At 34.5% G+C, this 18777-nt stretch overlaps 1 protein-coding gene across 1 annotated transcript; it reads right to left on the bottom strand.

The window, feature by feature from the left end:
- Positions 1-544: 544 nt before the first annotated feature.
- LOC104906130 (proline--tRNA ligase, chloroplastic/mitochondrial) lies at positions 545-9872 on the bottom strand. Its single transcript, XM_010694845.4, has 11 exons — positions 9503-9872; positions 9354-9410; positions 5556-5666; positions 5325-5411; positions 5136-5249; positions 4813-5019; positions 4578-4715; positions 3606-3767; positions 2612-2811; positions 1106-1189; positions 545-982 (listed from the first exon to the last, which is right to left on the bottom strand). Exons 1-11 carry the CDS (start codon positions 9815-9817, stop codon positions 841-843), a joined length of 1617 nt encoding a protein of 538 aa, XP_010693147.1. The 5' UTR covers positions 9818-9872; the 3' UTR covers positions 545-840.
- Positions 9873-18777: the final 8905 nt, after the last annotated feature.

The raw sequence follows: 18777 nt of genomic DNA, 5'->3' as shown, positions 1-18777 counted from the left end.
TATACAATATAGTATGTTTCATTAACGGAAAACATAATGTGAAATTATATGCAATATAATAGAGGAATTAATTAAAATGTTTTAACATACAGGAAGATCTAAGTTGCGTAGTATATATCATGACACGTATTCTAACATATGGAATGATTTGGTTTCTCCATGATATAATGAGTGTCTGAATGATATAGTAAGTTTCTACTTGATATAATGTGTGTTTGAGTGATAGTGAATTTCTGCATGATATAGTGTAATTCTGAATGATATAGTAAGTTTTTGTATGATATAGTGGGTATCTGAATGATACAGTGAGTTTCTATATGATATAGTGAGTGTGTCTGAATAATGATATAGTGAATGTGTCTGAATAATATAGTGAGTCTGTCTGAATAATATAGTAAGTTTTTACCTAATATAGTGTGGATTTGAATGATATAGTAGATTTCTGATAGTAGTTTTCTCATAATATAATGGATTGTCAGTAATGATATGTTATTTTGTCTGGTGCACACCAATGTTAACGTGAATCGTATCCACACAAGTCAGATTGAAATAATAAATGTATTTATTACCAAAATAGAAGACCATTACTACAGATTTCCCACTTGTGAAAAAATTTCCCAACAATCTTCATGCAATATGGAGAATAATGATACAAAAATAATATATAAAATGAGCAACCATTTGGTGCATCAAACCTAATCAAGTCCATAGTTCCAAAATCATCTGCTTCGCAGAAAACATGTCTGGGTAAGAACTAAGATCAAAGAAACCGATGCGGAAACCGCCAAAGCAAAACTTAGTGTGCAACCAGCAACAACATGACCCTCTGTCCCTCTCAGTCTAGTAAGATTTTGCAAAAATTGCAACTTCCTCAGCGGCATTTCCTGTCATTAAACAAGTTTTCGCCCCTTGAGGTTGTTCAAAAGGGAAACATCTAATTGTTGCCCCGGTTTCTTCCTTCACCTTTAACTCATCCTTGTCACTACACGAAACAATGAGAAAAGCAACTCAAATCAAACACAAAAGAGGTTGTCTATCTATCTTCCTGTAAAACATATCTGTTCATAAAAATGGTCACAGAGAGAAACAAAGGAAGGAAGAAGACCTGGCAGACCACGGACCCCTTGCCCACTTTCCATCAGATATTGCTGCTTTAAGTTCTTCATATGATGAGACATCCACAATGTTACTGGCAAATATTCATTTCATGTCAGTGTTTCTAATATCTAAATTACAGGAGGCATTCGACTCACACAACATAATGAACACACAGGTTTTCACTATGTTTCTAACTCCCATACAAAAATGAGAAGCTCGGATACATATCATAACATTTCCATGAGGAACACACAAGTCAAAAGTTATCTAGCTACGTTATTGATCTTGCTACTCATGCGTTGAACCAGGTGAGATGCCAATCTGACAATAACTAGAGAGCTTAATGACAAGATGTTCAGTTTAATCATCTGCTCTTTCCAGAGATAACACAGACCACAATCTCCTTAAAGGTGCTAGGACATACTACTGCACACGGACCCACACAATCTCGGATACATACAAAAATGAGAAGCTCGGATACATATCATAACATTTCCATGAGGAACACACAAGTCAAAAGTTATCTAGCTACGTTATTGATCTTGCTACTCATGCGTTGAACCAGGTGAGATGCCAATCTGACAATAACTAGAGAGCTTAATGACAAGATGTTCAGTTTAATCATCTGCTCTTTCCAGAGATAACACAGACCACAATCTCCTTAAAGGTGCTAGGACATACTACTGCACACGGACCCACACAATCTCTCCTGGCTCCCCATCAATCTCCCAACTAAAAAAGTCTTCTTCATCCCCCCCCCCCCCCCCCACCCCCTTCTCTCCTCCTACCATTTTCTAGGATACGCCTCAGTAAAATATGATTGAGCGCACAGGTGTATCTTTTACTTCTTTTAGGATGTATTGACTCTGAAGATTTAGTCAAGTTGCCAATATCGCCAGCAGATTCTGTCCAAGTAAAGGGGCCTAATACCCCAACCTCCAGTCATGAGTGACTCCAGCTGGTCTATCATATCAAAAAAAGGTGAGATGTTTTAGGTACAGGGCAAGGAAGACTGGAAGAGAGACAGTGATAATGGATTAGGAAATATCAACTTTCTGGGGGTCTACGACAAAAGGTGTGCTGGCCATATTGCAGGGGTCAATCGCGATACATACGGGGTGAAAGCAGGTCAGCCCAATTGAAGAAAGATATCCCAATTGGTTGTGCTTGTGCTTGTGGCTACAGAGCATTCCTCTTAGATTTGATTGGAACTTCAAGTTACTTAGTTTTTAGCAGGTTAATCAACACTTATGTTGTGAAATGAAATATGCCAACGGAACAATCATCGACATCTGATGGGACAGCATTCGGACAGCACATTGGTAGTGACACCAGTATCTGCATGCATGATGATACCAATACAGCCCAAAAGACGCATGTTTGTTTTCACTTAGGGGACACAGCAATCATTCACAAGAAATTGACACTAGGCAACAAATATTAACTTATTTTAAAGGTTGGAAGATGCATTCAATACAAGCTCAAGATTGAAAATCAAAGCACAGATATATACCTATCACGGAATGATGCTGCCATTCTCAACAATGATGCCTGTATCTCATCCAACTTGTCCTTTACATAAGAAACCAGAACATCAGGTTCCATGGATACTCCAAATACTTTCCCTTGTTTACCAGGAATATCTCTCCTTGATATGACCACACTCTTATTTAAGACATCACGTGGACCAATTTCAATTCTTATAGGAACTCCCTGAGAAATGAGCTTTTTAGTGAGAGCTTGAAAAGAGGATGCAATATAAAATGCTCTGCCGTTCACCATTCTCAACAGAGATGTTTCCAAAACGTGGTATTAGTGTATAGAAAATATATGCATATTGCTATATAACTCATACAGACAGTTAGAAAACCATTAAACTGAACCAAGACATAACTACATACCTGACATTTCATGGTCCACATTAAAAATCTTCTTCAAAGTTTTTGTTATAGTAGGCCAATAGACTTCATATTTCTATAAATTATGTTGAACCTAAGTCAATTTGCTTATTGCAGCAAGGGATGTTAACAAGAAATTTTAGGTGGTTAACTGAAAACAGAGATTATGATATCCAATTACAGTCCACCTTCCATAGTTAGCATAAGTTAACTGAAAACAGAAACAAATCTACACAAGCAGGAAAAAGGCACCTGCTAATACATAAGCTCTTTTGTTACTCCTATAGAATTAGAATTCTAATTAATTAATTGATATAATAACATAATAACAACAAAAAAATATAACAAACAGGTATAATTACAATATAGTAAATCGAGGTAAAAGTAAAAAGGTCTGTAGCAGCATATTGTTATGACATAATGGTCATATGTCTTGTTTATCATTGCTTTGAGCTTGATTAGTGTGACTCTATAATATGACATATGTCGCGTTTATCAGCGCTTTGAGCATGCAAAGCAATGGAAAAGCATGACATTGAAGACAAAAGCTGATATGCTAACATTTAGGCCTTGAAAGTTTGTAGCCAAGAAACAAGAGTTAACTCTCACCTTCATTTCCCAAAAGTTAAATTTCCATCCAGGAGTTTTCTGCTCCGAATCATCTACCTTAACTCTAATCCCTGCACATTTTAGAACTTCATATGCAGTAACGGCAGAACTGAGAACTCCTGATTTCTCTTCTTCCTTTTTCCAGATTGGTACAATTACAACCTGAAGAAGAAAAGACATGATTAGAGAGAGAGAACTCGCAAATGAAGAAAGATAAGGTAAGAGCACATATAGGTAAAAATGTAAAATAGCATAAGATTAGCACTTGGACTACAAGAGTACAGCAGAACAAGGGAGATTGCTCTAGATATAACCTCATCTATTTCACAAAACCAATTATTAACCTGAGCTATATGTTTTAAATAGTTGAACCAAAAAAAAAAACACATATCTGAAAATGGATTCCATCAAAAAGGATAATGAATTTAGTTATTTTTGTTCTCCCTTTGATTTTTCCTTTCTTATCTTCATTTTCGGGGTGAGATATAACTATTAGTTAATTTTCCGACGCTATCTCTGTTCTCAAGTGAGATACTGTCTTTCTAGGTTAAGTAATGTATAATTTAGGATACCAAATGTCTTCGGTGAATATTTCGTGTCATTTGAGTGAGTTTTCCAAATTTACTTAAATCAAAAATAGAGTAATGCCAAGAGTTTCCTTAGTTGAACTTTTGAAGGTTTGGTATGAGTATTTTGGTTGATTTCCAAATTTACTTAAATAAAAAATAGAGTAATGCCAAGAGTTTCCTTAGTTCAACTTTTGAAGGTTTGGTATGAGTATTTTGGTTGATTTGATATACAACTTCCTTTATAAATACCCCATTTACATTGTCCCAATTGCTACAAGAAATTCATGTTACACTTTGCTGCATGAAATCAGAGCTCTGTAAGGCATATTCAGTCCATGTCAAGAAGACGTAGGTACTAATATTGCAAGGAGATACTTAGAGAATGCAAGTGCCTCTAAGTAACCTGTATAGGAGCGACCCTTGGTGGAAGCATTAAACCAGCATCATCACCATGTGTCATAATTATACCACCCACAAAACGCGTGCTGATAGCCCATGATGTTTGCCACACATTTTGTCTTTGCCCACTCTCATCAGTAAACTGCAACAACAAATGAGCAAGTCCTTTCAGCTGACAATACCATTGTATCATATTAAACATAAACCAATAACGAGAACAGTTAGCCACTACGCCAAACCTGTGTGCCAAATGCACGTGAAAAATTCTGTCCAAGGTTATGGCTAGTCCCAGCTTGTAGAGCTTTTCTATCACCCATCATAGCCTCAATTGTATAGGTCCTATCAGCACCAGCAAATGTCTCTACCTTTGATTTTCGACCTGCAATTACAGGTATTGCAGCTTGCTCATAAGCAAATTTTATGTACACATCAATCATCTGTAAGGCCTGTACCAAGAGAATTCCATGCATTATATAGGAGAAATCGTCTACTAGAAGCACTATCATTAATCATAGCTATCAATTTAATATAATAGACAAAGGCAAGAAAAAAAATCAAAGACCTCTTTCTCCGCCTCTTCTGGAGTGGCATGAGCAGTATGACCCTCTTGCCAAAGAAATTCAAGAGTCCTCACAAAAGGTTTTGTGCGCATCTCCCATCTCGTGACATTTGCCCACTGAAAGTAAACAATTAGGATTTGGAACAGGGATAAGAAGGCAGATATAGACTTGCTATCTTACTGTAATCTCACCTGATTAATCATTAGTGGAAGATCACGATGACTATGGATCCATTGAGTGAACATATGATTCACTATAGTTTCACTAGTAGGTCGAACCTGCCAGAACCTCAACAAGTGCAACAATCAAAGCCAAGACTCAGTTTACCAAGTTTGATGCCAAAAAGTAACACAAACAGCTTTACTACAAGCCTACAACAAGGTCAAAAATATAGATAAAAAAACCATCACTCATATTAGTACCACAAGTTTTTCTTCAAGTTCCTTTCCTCCTCCAACAGTTACAAGAGCTAATTCTGGACTAAAACCTTCAACATGACTAGCTTCCTTCTCTATAAATGAATACGGTATAAACTGCAAAAGATTACAGAAGAATAAGGGTATCAGATAAATTATGAATCAGAAAGAGAGAAAAACTGAGAAAGAATGCAAACTCAAGCAATACTTAACATCAATTAATTCCCTAAATCATATCCAGGTAGCTTCAAGACCTCTAAATTCCAACAATAACAAAATCTGACAAAAATCTTAAGTGTTCTTCTAAAAGATGAAGATAAACTTTTAAGAATGATAAGATAGTGCACGTTGTACACCAATATAGAATAAAGACTAAAGATTCCTCTCAAGAAAATTAAAGCAAGCCAAATGCTCTTTATGTCATAAAAAGAGAACCGCAAAAAAAATTAAAAGAGTAGAGCATCAATTGGAAACAAAAAAACAAAAACCCATAAGAGAAACAACGAGAAGTAAGTTCACCATTTTATCCCAAAGAGCCTCCCAGCCAAATAGCTCTGCTCTGGGAAATTCTCCTCATGCCACGGAAACAAAGAACCAAGCATGCTGACCTCCAAAGAGACTTCCTTCACTTGTTCCTCCATTATGCATATTGCTAAACTATAAATGCCCCATCATAGAAACAAGCAAAACCCGTTGAATCTCCACAACCTTACACAACCTTCTCTACTAGAATTCTGCCAGCTCAGAGTAAAAAAAAAAATATTCTGTCTCCCCTCCTCTATAGACACAAAACATACACATTCTGAAAATGCACTTATCATTCCACCATATTGTAGTTTATCATTCCTACTGACTACTGAGTTGTCTAGAGAAACTGTCCACACAAAGACCTTGAGCTTCCTAGACCTTAAAGTTTCTCAAGTTTTTGAAATTGAGCAAGTGTATTATAGTATCAGACCTAGCTTACTCAGTGCATCATTGGTACAAGTAAAAGATTAATGAAATTAATAACGTAACTGCTAACAATGGTTTCTTTATCACAAAAAACCAAAAACGGAACCAAGTTTAGCCTTCTAAAACTCAATAAATGTACATAAGCAGCTAACTACTTCAGCATTCTCAAATTACGAAAATATTGTTCAACTTCATATTTGAGATAGATATAAGACAACGATCTGACATAAAATACGGTTTCTTTAATTCACCTATTTTACATGTCTGAAAAGCAAGAATACTCATTTACTCCAACATTCAATCATTAAAGGAGCATGTATAAATTTTGATATTACACATATGAATATCAAACTATCTTTGACCATGACCATGATCCATATACATATATACAGATATAGAGTCGAGATCTAATGAGAAGGATCGTATAATGAGAAAGGCAAGAAGGATTGATGTGCATAATTTTTGTACTAAATGTGCATATTGAAGGAATATGTCCTTAGACATTCTCGGCCTACAACTATTTTGATTATTATTTTGGTAATTATATTGCTTACAGATAATAAATGCAATTAGTAGGAAGATAAAGATTGGGCCTACAACTTAAATTTATTAATCCTATAAGGTCGCACATTGTGGCACCAGTTGAAGAGAGCAACACAAGCCCAATAAGGGCTTTATGTTGGCCGGCTATAGGGAGAGGAGAATGAGTTCTCCTAATTATCCTAGAAATCCTATTATTATACATTGATATAAGATTAGGGTTCAAAGGTACAACAACTCAACAAGTTAGGTAATAAATGTACGCTAAGAGAGAGAGAGAGAGAGAGGAAATCCTATTATTATACATTGATATAAGATTAGTGCTCGTGAACTCATTAGAGGAGCACCATTTGGTGCTCTCAGATCTCCAAGCTTGCATACAACAGGAAATTCACGCTACAAAGGTTGTACATCTAAGCCCTATTGATTGATTCATGTTTATATTGTGTATATGATCCATAATAGATGTTAGGAAATAGTATTATGCAATTCCACTGTATATGCATCTGTATGTTCCTACACATATTACAATTTTTGAATCGTAAATATACGCTATTGAAAAATTTAGATGCAAATTCAGCTCGAAAAAAGTTGCACATGAAAAAAGTTGCACATCTAGTTAAAAAAGCTGCAAATTTACTTCAAAAATATGAAAAAAAAATTCCTTCTCATACACATGCAAACACATGTATATAAGATCATCCCTCTCTTTCATATTCATTCTGTCTTACAAAATTCTTCTGCAAAATCATATCCGCCCTAAAGATTACCTTTTCATGATCTAAAACGTTTCAATCATACCTCTATTCCTTCTTCCCACATTAATCATTTAATATTCTAAAAAGTACCTGGATGTCTATCTGTAGATCTCTCAAAAACACAATTAGATAATTACTATTTTAAAAAAGAATTTACCAAAGTCTAACTTTATCCACTGGAAATGATAGCCAAAATATGCATTTTAAACATAGGCCCCAAAAGAGATTAATCAATTTAAATCATGGCATGAAAAGCGTTCAAAATTTTGGATTATGGATGAAGAAATCTTAATCTATCCAAGAGAGAATTTCATGTTCAATAAGAAGGAAAAGGATTGAATAGAAGAACCCCCGAACATTTGGCGATCCCAGATGTGTCCATATCAATGGTGACTCATTATTTCGATGAATCATTTCTTCGGACAGAAGAAGAATTGAGTCTTTGGAGTCATGTTTTATGTCACCTAAACTATAGTACTCTACTACCTTCAAAAAGAAACAAGCAAAATATTTTGGGACTTCCCATAATAGCAAAGCAAAAACTTAAGATTTAGAAATGTTGAAAGATGCTTGACGGAAGAATTTTTAGTTTTTCCCCTCTTCTCTTGCACAAGTGTGATAGCCCTTGGTGTAGCATTTTAAAATCATTCTTTCTAATTGATCCAAAAAAGGACTCCCCCTCCTCAAGACACTTCAGAATTAAAGCCTTCTACAAGTAAGACTCTAAGAGGTACTAAAGGGATCAGCATGTAGAAGCTGAAGTTTGCATCCTAACCCACTATCTTTAAACTATCAATTGAACATCTCTCAATCATAGAGGTAGTCACCAATTTTAATAGAAATTTTCTGATGGTAGATAATATAATATGTAGCACAACTACGAAAATTTAACTTAAATAGAATATCTATATATTATATTACGCACTATCATTTACTTATAATATATAATTTCTTACTCTTTGTGGGAGGTCAACCAACCACTACAGAAGATACAGTCTAGACTCTAGATATGAATTCCTTCTAACTTAAGACAAAGGAAAAAATTTCCCAAATCAAATAATGCTCAATCACCAACAAAAAGTATGGCTACAATATCCTAATACGAGACAAGAAACATATAAGCCTCCTGTATAGCTTATCTAATATACCTTTATATATCATTACTTTGACTTAAAAGTTGTTTCACCAACTTCACATTTGAGTGTGTTTTATTTGAAAAACACCAATAAATCTTCTAACATCTGGATTACCAACTCTTTGCCTAGAATCAATGTGGTACCAGTCATCAGTAATAGTCTTATGTGAGATCAGTCATGCAAAATCCCCCATAAAAAACTGCACTTGTCCACAAATATACAAATTTATATTATAATATGAATAGATAAACAAAGCATTCAGGTGATGCAAAGATATTCCAGCTAAAAGTCACTACAGAGAAGTAGCAAATCCTAATTATAATGAAATAAATCCATACAAACAAGCAATCTGAAAATGAATCACCAATCCATCAAAACACAGGAAACAATCAACTGCATAAAACAATTGAGGGTACCTGTGGGAAGTACATGTTGCTGTGACCAGTTTCCTTGAACTTCACATTCAAATAATCCTGCAATTACCCAATAATACCAAACACAAAAAAGTTTAAAGCAAAGGTGGTCACTTGAAAAAACTAAAAAAAGTAAGAAAAAATAGTTAGACCTGAATGGATTCCCAGATAGCATAACCATAAGGGCGAATAACCATGGTACCACGAACAGGACCATAATCTGCAAGCTCAGCATGGGCGATAATATCGAGGTACCAAGCATTGAAGTCCTGAGAACGCGGAGTAATTGCTCTGTCTTCTGATTTCGACTTGCTAGGAGGAGCTGCTGCTTCTGTTGAAGAAGCGCATAATCTTACGGTTGATTGAATACGGTTGTGGCGGCGTATAAGCGCCGGTGTGCGGGAGGAAAGATAAGGTGGGATGAAAATGGAGGAGAGAGAAGGTAATCTTAGTGTCAGAGCCCCCATTTTTTAGTTTAGCTCAAGGGCTTTCCCTTTTCTTGGATGAGGTTCCGGGTTTTATTTATAATGTCTATATAAATATAGCATATTGTTTTTGGAGAAAAAAAACATACTTCACCTCGGTAAAACACACCTCTTTTTAACGTAAGAACATTTTCAGTCCATCATCTCACTTATTTTTTTTTTAATAAAAGAAGTACTCCCTCCGTCTCAATTTAGTTGATACATTTTTTTGCCATTTAGGTGTGTCCCAATTTACTTGTTACATTTGCAAAATATCTTACAAATGGTAAAAAGACACAACTCCTAAACCATTAGCCCAAATAATTAAGCCCAAGTTATGCTATGTTCACTTCACCTTATTTTTGCTTATTTCAGATCTAATCAGATCATATTAGATCAGAAAAAATAAGTTCAGATCAGATCAGTTCAGATCATGCTTATATTTAAAAATCATTTTATCTTTCATTACATATTAGTAAAAATTATAATAATTGAATATTAATAAATTACTCATCGAGACGAATCAAACAAGACCCCACATGACTATATTTTTTCTTATATATTGAGAAATATCTAAAAGATAAGATCTTGTGATCAGATCAGAAAAAATAAGTTCAGATCATATCAGATAAGTTCAGATCAGAAAATTCATGTGAACTAAACATAGCCTTAATCCCACCCAAACCTAACACCATTTACTCCCCACCCTCCCCCATTTAACCCTCCCAACAACCCCTTATAAACTCCCTCCAAAAACTCTAATGACATTTACCTTCATTTCTCTCTCTCCTTCTGACTCTCTCTCTCCTTCTGACTCTCTCTCTCTCCTTCTACTCTCCCTTTCCTCTCTCTTCTTTTTCCTCAAACCCTCAGATCTAGGATTTGAGACTTCAAATTTCACAAAAATAAACCGTAAATTAATAATCTACGCCTTCCTGCGATTATTCTGAGACCAAAATTTGCATTTTTTGAGTGAGTTTAAAATTTGAGTCCCCTGTTTCTTGTTTCTGTCAGTTTTTCATGGATGAGTTAACTCCGAATTCGAAGAAAAGACTCTTTTCTTTGCTTGATGAGTTTGATGCTGAGGCAAAAAAAGCTAGGGTTTCAAAAAAAAAAAAAAAGTATTGGATTTTGGGAAATTTTGTTGGGCTTGTGGTGCTCCTTCCAAAAAAACCACTAGATCTTGAGTTTGGTGGTGTACAAAAGGGGAAAAAACCGGAAAATTTTGAAGATCCACCTCCGGAAGGGTTCAAATCATGGCGATCTTACCTTCGGTGGTATAAAAACCATCAAGAAATGGTTTATGAACATTCCCTTGTTGATTTTGCGGGAGATCGGTCCACTCCTTAACTTTATTCTCTGTTTTTAAATATTAGGAAGTTTTTATTGATATGCCTTGCCTGTGGGATTGCGTTTGGAGGCATGATTTAGTTTGCATGTTTAGGGTTCTTGTTTTTTGTGTTGTTTTAGGCTTGATTTGTTTATAAAGATATTGTTTTCTGCCTTGTTGTTGTTTTATAAAGATGATTGCATGTTTTTTTTTTTCTTTTTTAGGCTTGATTTGTTTATTTTACATGTTTTCTGCTTTGTTCTTGTTTTATAAAGATCATTGCATGTTTTTTGTTCTTAATAAGGCTTGATTTGTTTATTTTACATGTTTTCTACCTTGTTCTTGTTTTATAAAGATTATTGTGTGTTTTTTCTGTTGTTTTAGGCTTGATTTGTTTATAAAGATGTTGTATAGTCTGCCTTGTTCTTGTTTTATAAAGATCATTGCATGTTTTTTGTTCTTAATAAGGCTTGATTTGTTTATTTTACATGTTTTATGTCTTGTTCTTCTTTTATAAAGATTATTGTATGTTTTTTGTGTTGTTTTAGGCTTGATTTGTTTATAAAGATGTTGTTTTCTGCTTTGTTCTTGTTTTATAAAAATTAATATATGTTTTTGTTCTTAATAAAGCTTAATTTGTTTATTTTATATGTTTTCTGCCTTGTTGTTGTTTTATAAAGATTATTGCATGTTTTTTGTTCTTGTTTTGGCTTGATTTGTTTATTTTATGTAGTTTTCTGCCTTGTTGTTTTTTATAAAGATTCTTGTACGTTTTTTGTGTTGTTTTATGCCTTGTTCTTGTTTATAAAGATGTTGTTTTCTGCCTTGTTGTTGTTTTATAAAGATGAGCATGCCCTCCTTGTGATTTTTAAAGGTTATTTACTCATGTTTGTTATGTTTTCTGCCTTATTCTTGTTTTATAAAGATATTGCATGTTTTTTGTTCTTTTTAAAGGTAACTTATTCATGTTAATGTTGTTCTCTATCTTGTTGTTGTTTTATAGATATGAGCATGCCTACTAGTTGTGGTTTATAAAGGTTATTTACTCATGTTTGTTATGTTTTCTGCCTTGTTCTTGTTTTAGGACAAAGATGATTGCATGTTTTTTGTTCTTTTTAAAGGTAACTTATTCATGTTAATGTTTTTCTCTATCTTGTTGTTGTGTTTATAGATATGAGCATGCCTTCTTTGTGGTTTGTAAAGGTCATTTACTCATGTTTTTTCTGTTTTCTGCCTTGTTCTTGTTTTATAAAGATGATTGTAGGTTTTTTGTTCTTTTAAGGCTTGATTTGTTTATTTTACATGTTTTCTGCCTTGTTCTTGTTTTATAAAGATTATTGTATGTTTTTTGTGTTGTTTTAGGCTTCATTTGTTTATTTTATGTTGTTTTCTGCCTTGTTGTTGTTATATAAAGATGATTATGCCCTCTTTGTGGTTTGTAAAGGTTATTTACTCATGTTTTATATGTTTTCTGCCTTGTTCTTGTTTTATAAAGATGATTGCATGTTTATTTTTTTGTTGTTTTAGGCTTGATTTGTTTATAAGTATGGTTTTCTGCCTTGTTGTTGTTTTATAAAGATGATTTTGCCCTCTTTGTGGTTTGTAAAGGTTATTTACTCAGGTTTTATATGTTTTCTGGCTTGTTCTTGTTTTATAAAGATGATTGCATGTTTTTTGTGTTGTTTTAGGCTTGATTTGTTTATAACAAAATATAAAATGTTTTTACTTAACTTTACATGCACTGGTTTTTACTTAAGTGATTCAACCCAAAATGTTTTCATACTATAAATGTAAAGGTTAAATACAAAAGATTTTCATGTACATATAAAAAATGTGTAACCAACCTATATGTGGTGTATTTTACTTACAAAAAGTTGACTTCATCTCTTATGAGTATGCTCAAACAAATGGCCTTCAAATGCCCATTGCTTGCAATTTGTGTTTATATTATGCCAATACCATCATCTAAATCTGATTCCCCATAGTTTGGTTCTTATTGTTCATCTTCAATATGACCTTCCTCTGCCCATTTTTTGCTTTCTTCTACTAGTTGTGAACTAATGATAATGGATGTTGCATTGGTAACTCACCCCTCCTCTCTAGTGATTTCTTCCCCATATGTGGTATGTGGTAATTGTTGTTACTCTTGACTATAAGAGTCTCCTTCATCACTTGTTATAGAGTCAACCATATGTGATTGAATAGCTTAGGATCATAATTGTCATAGGCCTTGTTCACTGCCTTGACCAAGTGCTTCACGGTTCTAGGTGCAAGTTGATCTTTTAGTGTTTGAATTACATTAAAGAAACCAATATCCAACACATTCATATAAGGATATTGTACTGGCTGATTGATTAATCTTATGTCAAATCCATCTTTTTTGCCTCTAAGTTGAATTGAGCATCATCACTTGCTATGTGTGGCCTTGCATTGTCTTGGACAAACCATATTTGCTTACATCCATCGTCTGGCCACTTCTCTCTTATGGCTGGCAGTATGTGGTTTATTAGCTTCTCTCTTATGACTTATTTTGTGATGCTTAGTAGAGGTTTGGTTTTAATGACCCCTGCATCTCTGTTACAACTAGACCTCTTTTCTGCCACCTCTTCTATGAATGGGAACATTCCTATCTTCCCATCAAAAATGACCACACCATTGACTGTGATAATTGGCATGGCTAGTGCAACTATTATCTTGATTATGAATCTCTTGCTTTTGCATCTTCTATATGGTTCCGTTTCACCTATGGCTAGGTAGTACCTCTGAGAAATTTTGCTCATACAAGACCATTTCTCATCCACATGAACCACATTGTACATGTTCCTGAATTTCGGTATTATTTGGATAGTTTTTGGTATGATGGACCCCAAACACCACAACAACCTTGCAAACCCTATGTGTTAGGGTCATATGAGGTTTGATGGCGTTACTGTGTTTCTTTATAGCACCCCTTTTCACCAACCTGTGCAAGGTTGACTTGTGCATACCTAATGCTGCTGTTGTTGATCTTATACTTGTTCTCTTCCTTAGTGGAATTGAACTTAGTTGTTGAGGATCCAACTGAATTCTTTTTCTGCCTACCCTCCCTGTTTTTTTGTGATTCACCTCTACTGATGCATTTTGTTGGAGTTGTTGTGATACATTCTTCCATATTCACCAACTGTCCACCTTGAAGTCTTCAACACAATTGCAATTTTTAATATAGCTCCATGAGGTAAAGTGAACTGCCTATAATTGTTTCTTTGTGCTACTTGTTGTAGCCTATTTGCAACATGACTTCTTCCATAATTGTCCAATATCTTGGTCCTATTGACCACTTGTTCTGGCTGTTGTTGTTCTTGTTGTTCATCATCTGTTTCACTATATGTCCAGTCATATTCTGTGACTTGGACATCTGAGTCATCATCTAACCACTCAGCAACAAACTCCTCATCACCATTTACTTGTTGTTCTATTTCAGTGAAGAACTCTTGTTGTTCTTCTAGAGTTGAAGCTACTGGTGGTCTGTTAAGATCAAAGACCTCTGGCAGTGGTTGTGGATGTGGTTCTGGTTCTGGCAGTAGATGATTGAGATCAAAAGGTGGCTGATTTTGTGGTATGGGTTGAGCTGATGGGGATGGTGTTGAGGTGTTATCAGTAGAACTGTCTAGGGGGTCATAGCTAAGTTATGGATGCCAGACATGTTAAAGCTGAGAATGCTTCAACACTTTCCTCAAGTGAAGCTTTTAAATTAGAAATGGCAATATAAAACACTCAATGATGAATTTTCTGAGAGTGAATCTACCCCAAACACCCCCCTCCTAAAAGGATTTGGCTGGTGGTTGCTGTCTTTGATGATCTTGGTTGTGAAATGCTCAAAGATGAGATTGTGGTGGTGAAATTCTCTCAAATGCAAAATGGTTCTGTATATATAGTCCCCTTTAAGTCTGATTTTTTTTTTTTCAAGTTTTTGGGGGAAATTTCAATTCCCCCTAAATTTTGAATTTTGGTTGTTTCTATTTTTGGGGAAAAATTTCAACCCCCTGTTCTGTATAGTGTTCTTTGAAATTTTGGAGGGAAAAATAAATTTTCCTTTGGTTGTATATTTGTAACTAAAATTTTGTTTCAATATATGTTCTGAAATTTTGGACGGAAAAGAATTCCCACTCTGTAACAAAAAGTGGCGCCAGCCTTTTAACATGTGGGCCAAGTCCCCCCTTTTTTTCCTTTTAATCACCCTTCTCAACAACTAATTACTCCCTTAACATTTCAATTAAATACCTCTGCACAGTGGGCCACCATTATTTTCTTGGTCTGTGTGAAAAAGTAAATGTAGCAAATAAATTGGGACGGGGGGAGTATGATTATGGTGATATTGAGTTATTGTACGAGGATTTTTATTTTTGTTCTAGACACGAAGGTAGATATTTTCTCTCGAAACATGATAGGGAGGAAAATCCAATTCATCTCGAAGATGAATGGGATTAATTGTCCAACAAGGAATAAAAAGACGATTAATTTTAATTATGATTAATTATTTCTCGTTGTATTACTATGATCAGTACTACCTCCGTTTCCTAAAGATCTTCCTTGTTACTGTTATTATAGATACCAATGATAATCAAGTTGTGTGGGGTGTGGGGTGGGTAAAGTAGGAGAGAGAAAGGGGTTAAGATAAATAAACAAATAAAAAAGGGTTAAAGTAGGAGAGAGAAAGGGAGTAAATTGAATTAATAATGTAATGGTGGACCATATGATAGGGACATGAGAGGGTAAAAAGGGAAAAAATCCAAATAAGGAATAAAGTAAAAGAGGGAAGATCTGTTGGAAACGCACCTAAACGGAAAGAGGGAAGATCATTAGGAAACGGAGGAAGTATCATACAATTTTGATTTTTTAATAGCTACCTACATATTATAAATGGGTATTTTTCGTCGTATTTCTAACATTCGCTAGGTCAAATTTTCGAATAGGGTTAAAGTATGGTCATTACAAGTTGAAAATATCATTCTTACACATGAAAATATGAATCACATCATGTTCCTAGTTGCATGTTCATGTCAATCCCTTTGCAAAGCTACATGTTTCTTCAATATTGTATTAGACGATGTTTCATTGTATTTGCAAGCTTTTGTTAACAATATATTAGGGTTTTGCTATTTACCGCCCGTATTTACTGAAACCACCTGTATATTTATATGTACTATTTATTTTTATTTTTTACTTATTTTACCTCAAAAATATAAAAATTTAATAGCTTTTGACATGAAACCGACCATTTTTCGATTCTGTTTCGGTGGAACAAACCAACTAAAAGAATGGGGGAGGAAGGAGGTGATGGTGCGAGGGAGGAGAGTGACAATATTCTAATCATGGGAGTTGATTTGAAATTGTCAAATTTTCAAAATAATTTTTTTTAGCTATATCTATTGCTGCGGTTTCTACCTAAAATCGCAACAATAGACTTGTTTTTTAATATCTAAAAAAATACTTAGTGTTGCGGTTTTGGGTAGGAATTACCTATTGTTGCACCCTTAATTGCGGCGCGGATAAAATCGCAGCAATAAGCCACTTAATGACCGCCGCAATAAGCAATTATTCTACTAGTGTCACTTCTTAAAAGTTCCTTTCACCAAAAGATCTTTTCTTGACTTTGAACAATAAATGTTCCTTTATCTAGAGATACTTTCTTCCAACCAGTTTTGCTTTTGTTCGTTTGTTGTCTTTTCTCAGAAGGCTAAATCAATTGGCTTTACATACACATCCAAATTTTCCTAGACGTTGACGTGTTACATATTTCTAGGTTGGTGAACTAGTAAAAGCAACAAAAACTATCTTACACAAACAAGTAGGATTAACCTTTTTGAAATTTGCAAAATCATAGAAGGAGTGAAGGAAATAGTAAGAGTGTAACACCCGAAAAATCCATACACGTCTACAACTACGTCGCATCAACTTTGGGAGTGTTACCGCCACGATGAAACGCAAGGCTTATTAAAAGGAATATTACTCAAAAAATTGTCTCGAAAACTGAAATGCAGCGGAAATAAAAATGTAACTACAACTCGGGAATCATCAATTACCCCTTTTATTCAAAACACAACTAATTAAGTAAATCCTAATATTCTTGTAATACTTAATTCAAAATATATAAAGTCCAAGACTAAAGACCACCCCCGAATGCTCAGTATCACGCAGCAGCACCTGTGCACCTAGTCTGCTCCCCATTGTAGCATCAATGGTTCATCACAGTTCAACAAACACATAATAACACACAATCAGCTATGCTGAGTACATAATAAACCATTGCATGCATATAAACATAAATAAAGCAATAATGAACAATCCTAAACATGATACTACAATAATGTTACATCATTTACTCTTTATTTAGTTGGCAGCGAACGGGCATCGTCATCTTACTAGAATCATACGGGGAACTTAATCATTAATAGACAACTTGGTCTATTAGATGAAATGCAAATATGGTTTCTTTCCGTCTTACACCCATCACCTTAGTATGCATACCCCCAAGTCGTACAAAACCTTCTGCCTACTTAAGTTATCAAAATTTATAAGGACACTACTGTCGTCACAGTAGGCCCGCGTAGGAGTGTAGAACAAGTTCCACCCCCACCCCCCATTGTTCATCACTTGTAGGGAGTCCAACTACAAGTTTATTGCCATAGTTCATTCTTAATACTGTCCATGCATATCACAATAACATAGAATCATTTAACATGTTCTGTTGGTTACATTACTCAAACCTTTTCTCTTGTAACACTCTTGTTACACCATGGATCAGATAATACGAATACAATGCTCATGTTCATAATATGATAGAATTACGCATTTCAATGCCACATATCGATTTCCAATCATAAACATGTTACCAGACAATCTCAACAACCAAAACTTTCCCTATCATGATTCTAGGTTCCGATAGAATAAATTACAACCTAATCATGATACTAGTACTTGCAACTAAACTTGTACGCATACGTACCTTGTAACGGAGAATTTTCGCTGTCTTAACCAAACGTTCCGCTTATGAAATTGGGACCTAAATGATAAAGTAAGTACTTCAGTGCTACTTCCTTGATAATTTTATCAACAAAAATGTAACTAACTATAACGACTTAGTAATTCGAAGTATAAACGATAGCTAATCTCATTGTTTATTAACTTCTTTTTCTTTTCTATTCTATTGAGTTCAGCGTGTTTTAAAAGTCAATGTTAGTGAGCCAAACTTATTTTAGTTAGTTTAATCACCTAACACCTTTACCAAGTGTCCAAGTCCAATCAAGTCCTATGTCCAATACTCCAAAGTCAGGTTCGAATAGCAAGGTTATACTTCCAACTAATGAACAATAATTTACTTTCTTTACTTTCCACCATACTTAATTACAACACCTTAATTCAGATTTACAACTTAATCAGATTAATGACTTAAACTAATTATACAACTTAATTAATTACTAATTTACTTAAATTACAAATTAATTACTTACAACTTAAATTAATATAAAACAGAATATACAATATTAAACTAATATAATGCATACTATACATATTAGGTTTTACACAACTGAATCTCGCCGGAAAATGAACTCCGGCAACCGACTTCCGGCCACAATACAAAACCGTCGCCTAC

The sequence above is a fragment of the Beta vulgaris genome, chromosome 2 (genome assembly GCF_026745355.1).
Source record: "Beta vulgaris subsp. vulgaris cultivar EL10 chromosome 2, EL10.2, whole genome shotgun sequence".
NCBI classification, from domain to species: domain Eukaryota; kingdom Viridiplantae; phylum Streptophyta; class Magnoliopsida; order Caryophyllales; family Amaranthaceae; genus Beta; species Beta vulgaris.
This window is presented reverse-complemented; position numbering and strand designations above follow the sequence as displayed.

Excerpts from the sequence above, each read along its gene's own strand:
- LOC104906130 (XM_010694845.4), bottom strand. The coding sequence starts at position 9,817 with ATGGGGGCTCTGACACTAAGATTACCTTCTCTCTCCTCCATTTTCATC. Across the intron at positions 1,190-2,611 it reads GCAGCATCATTCCGTGATAG|TAACATTGTGGATGTCTCAT; the intron begins GTATATATCTGT and ends AATATTTGCCAG. Across the intron at positions 983-1,105 it reads AGGGGTCCGTGGTCTGCCAG|TGACAAGGATGAGTTAAAGG; the intron begins GTCTTCTTCCTT and ends TGTTTCGTGTAG.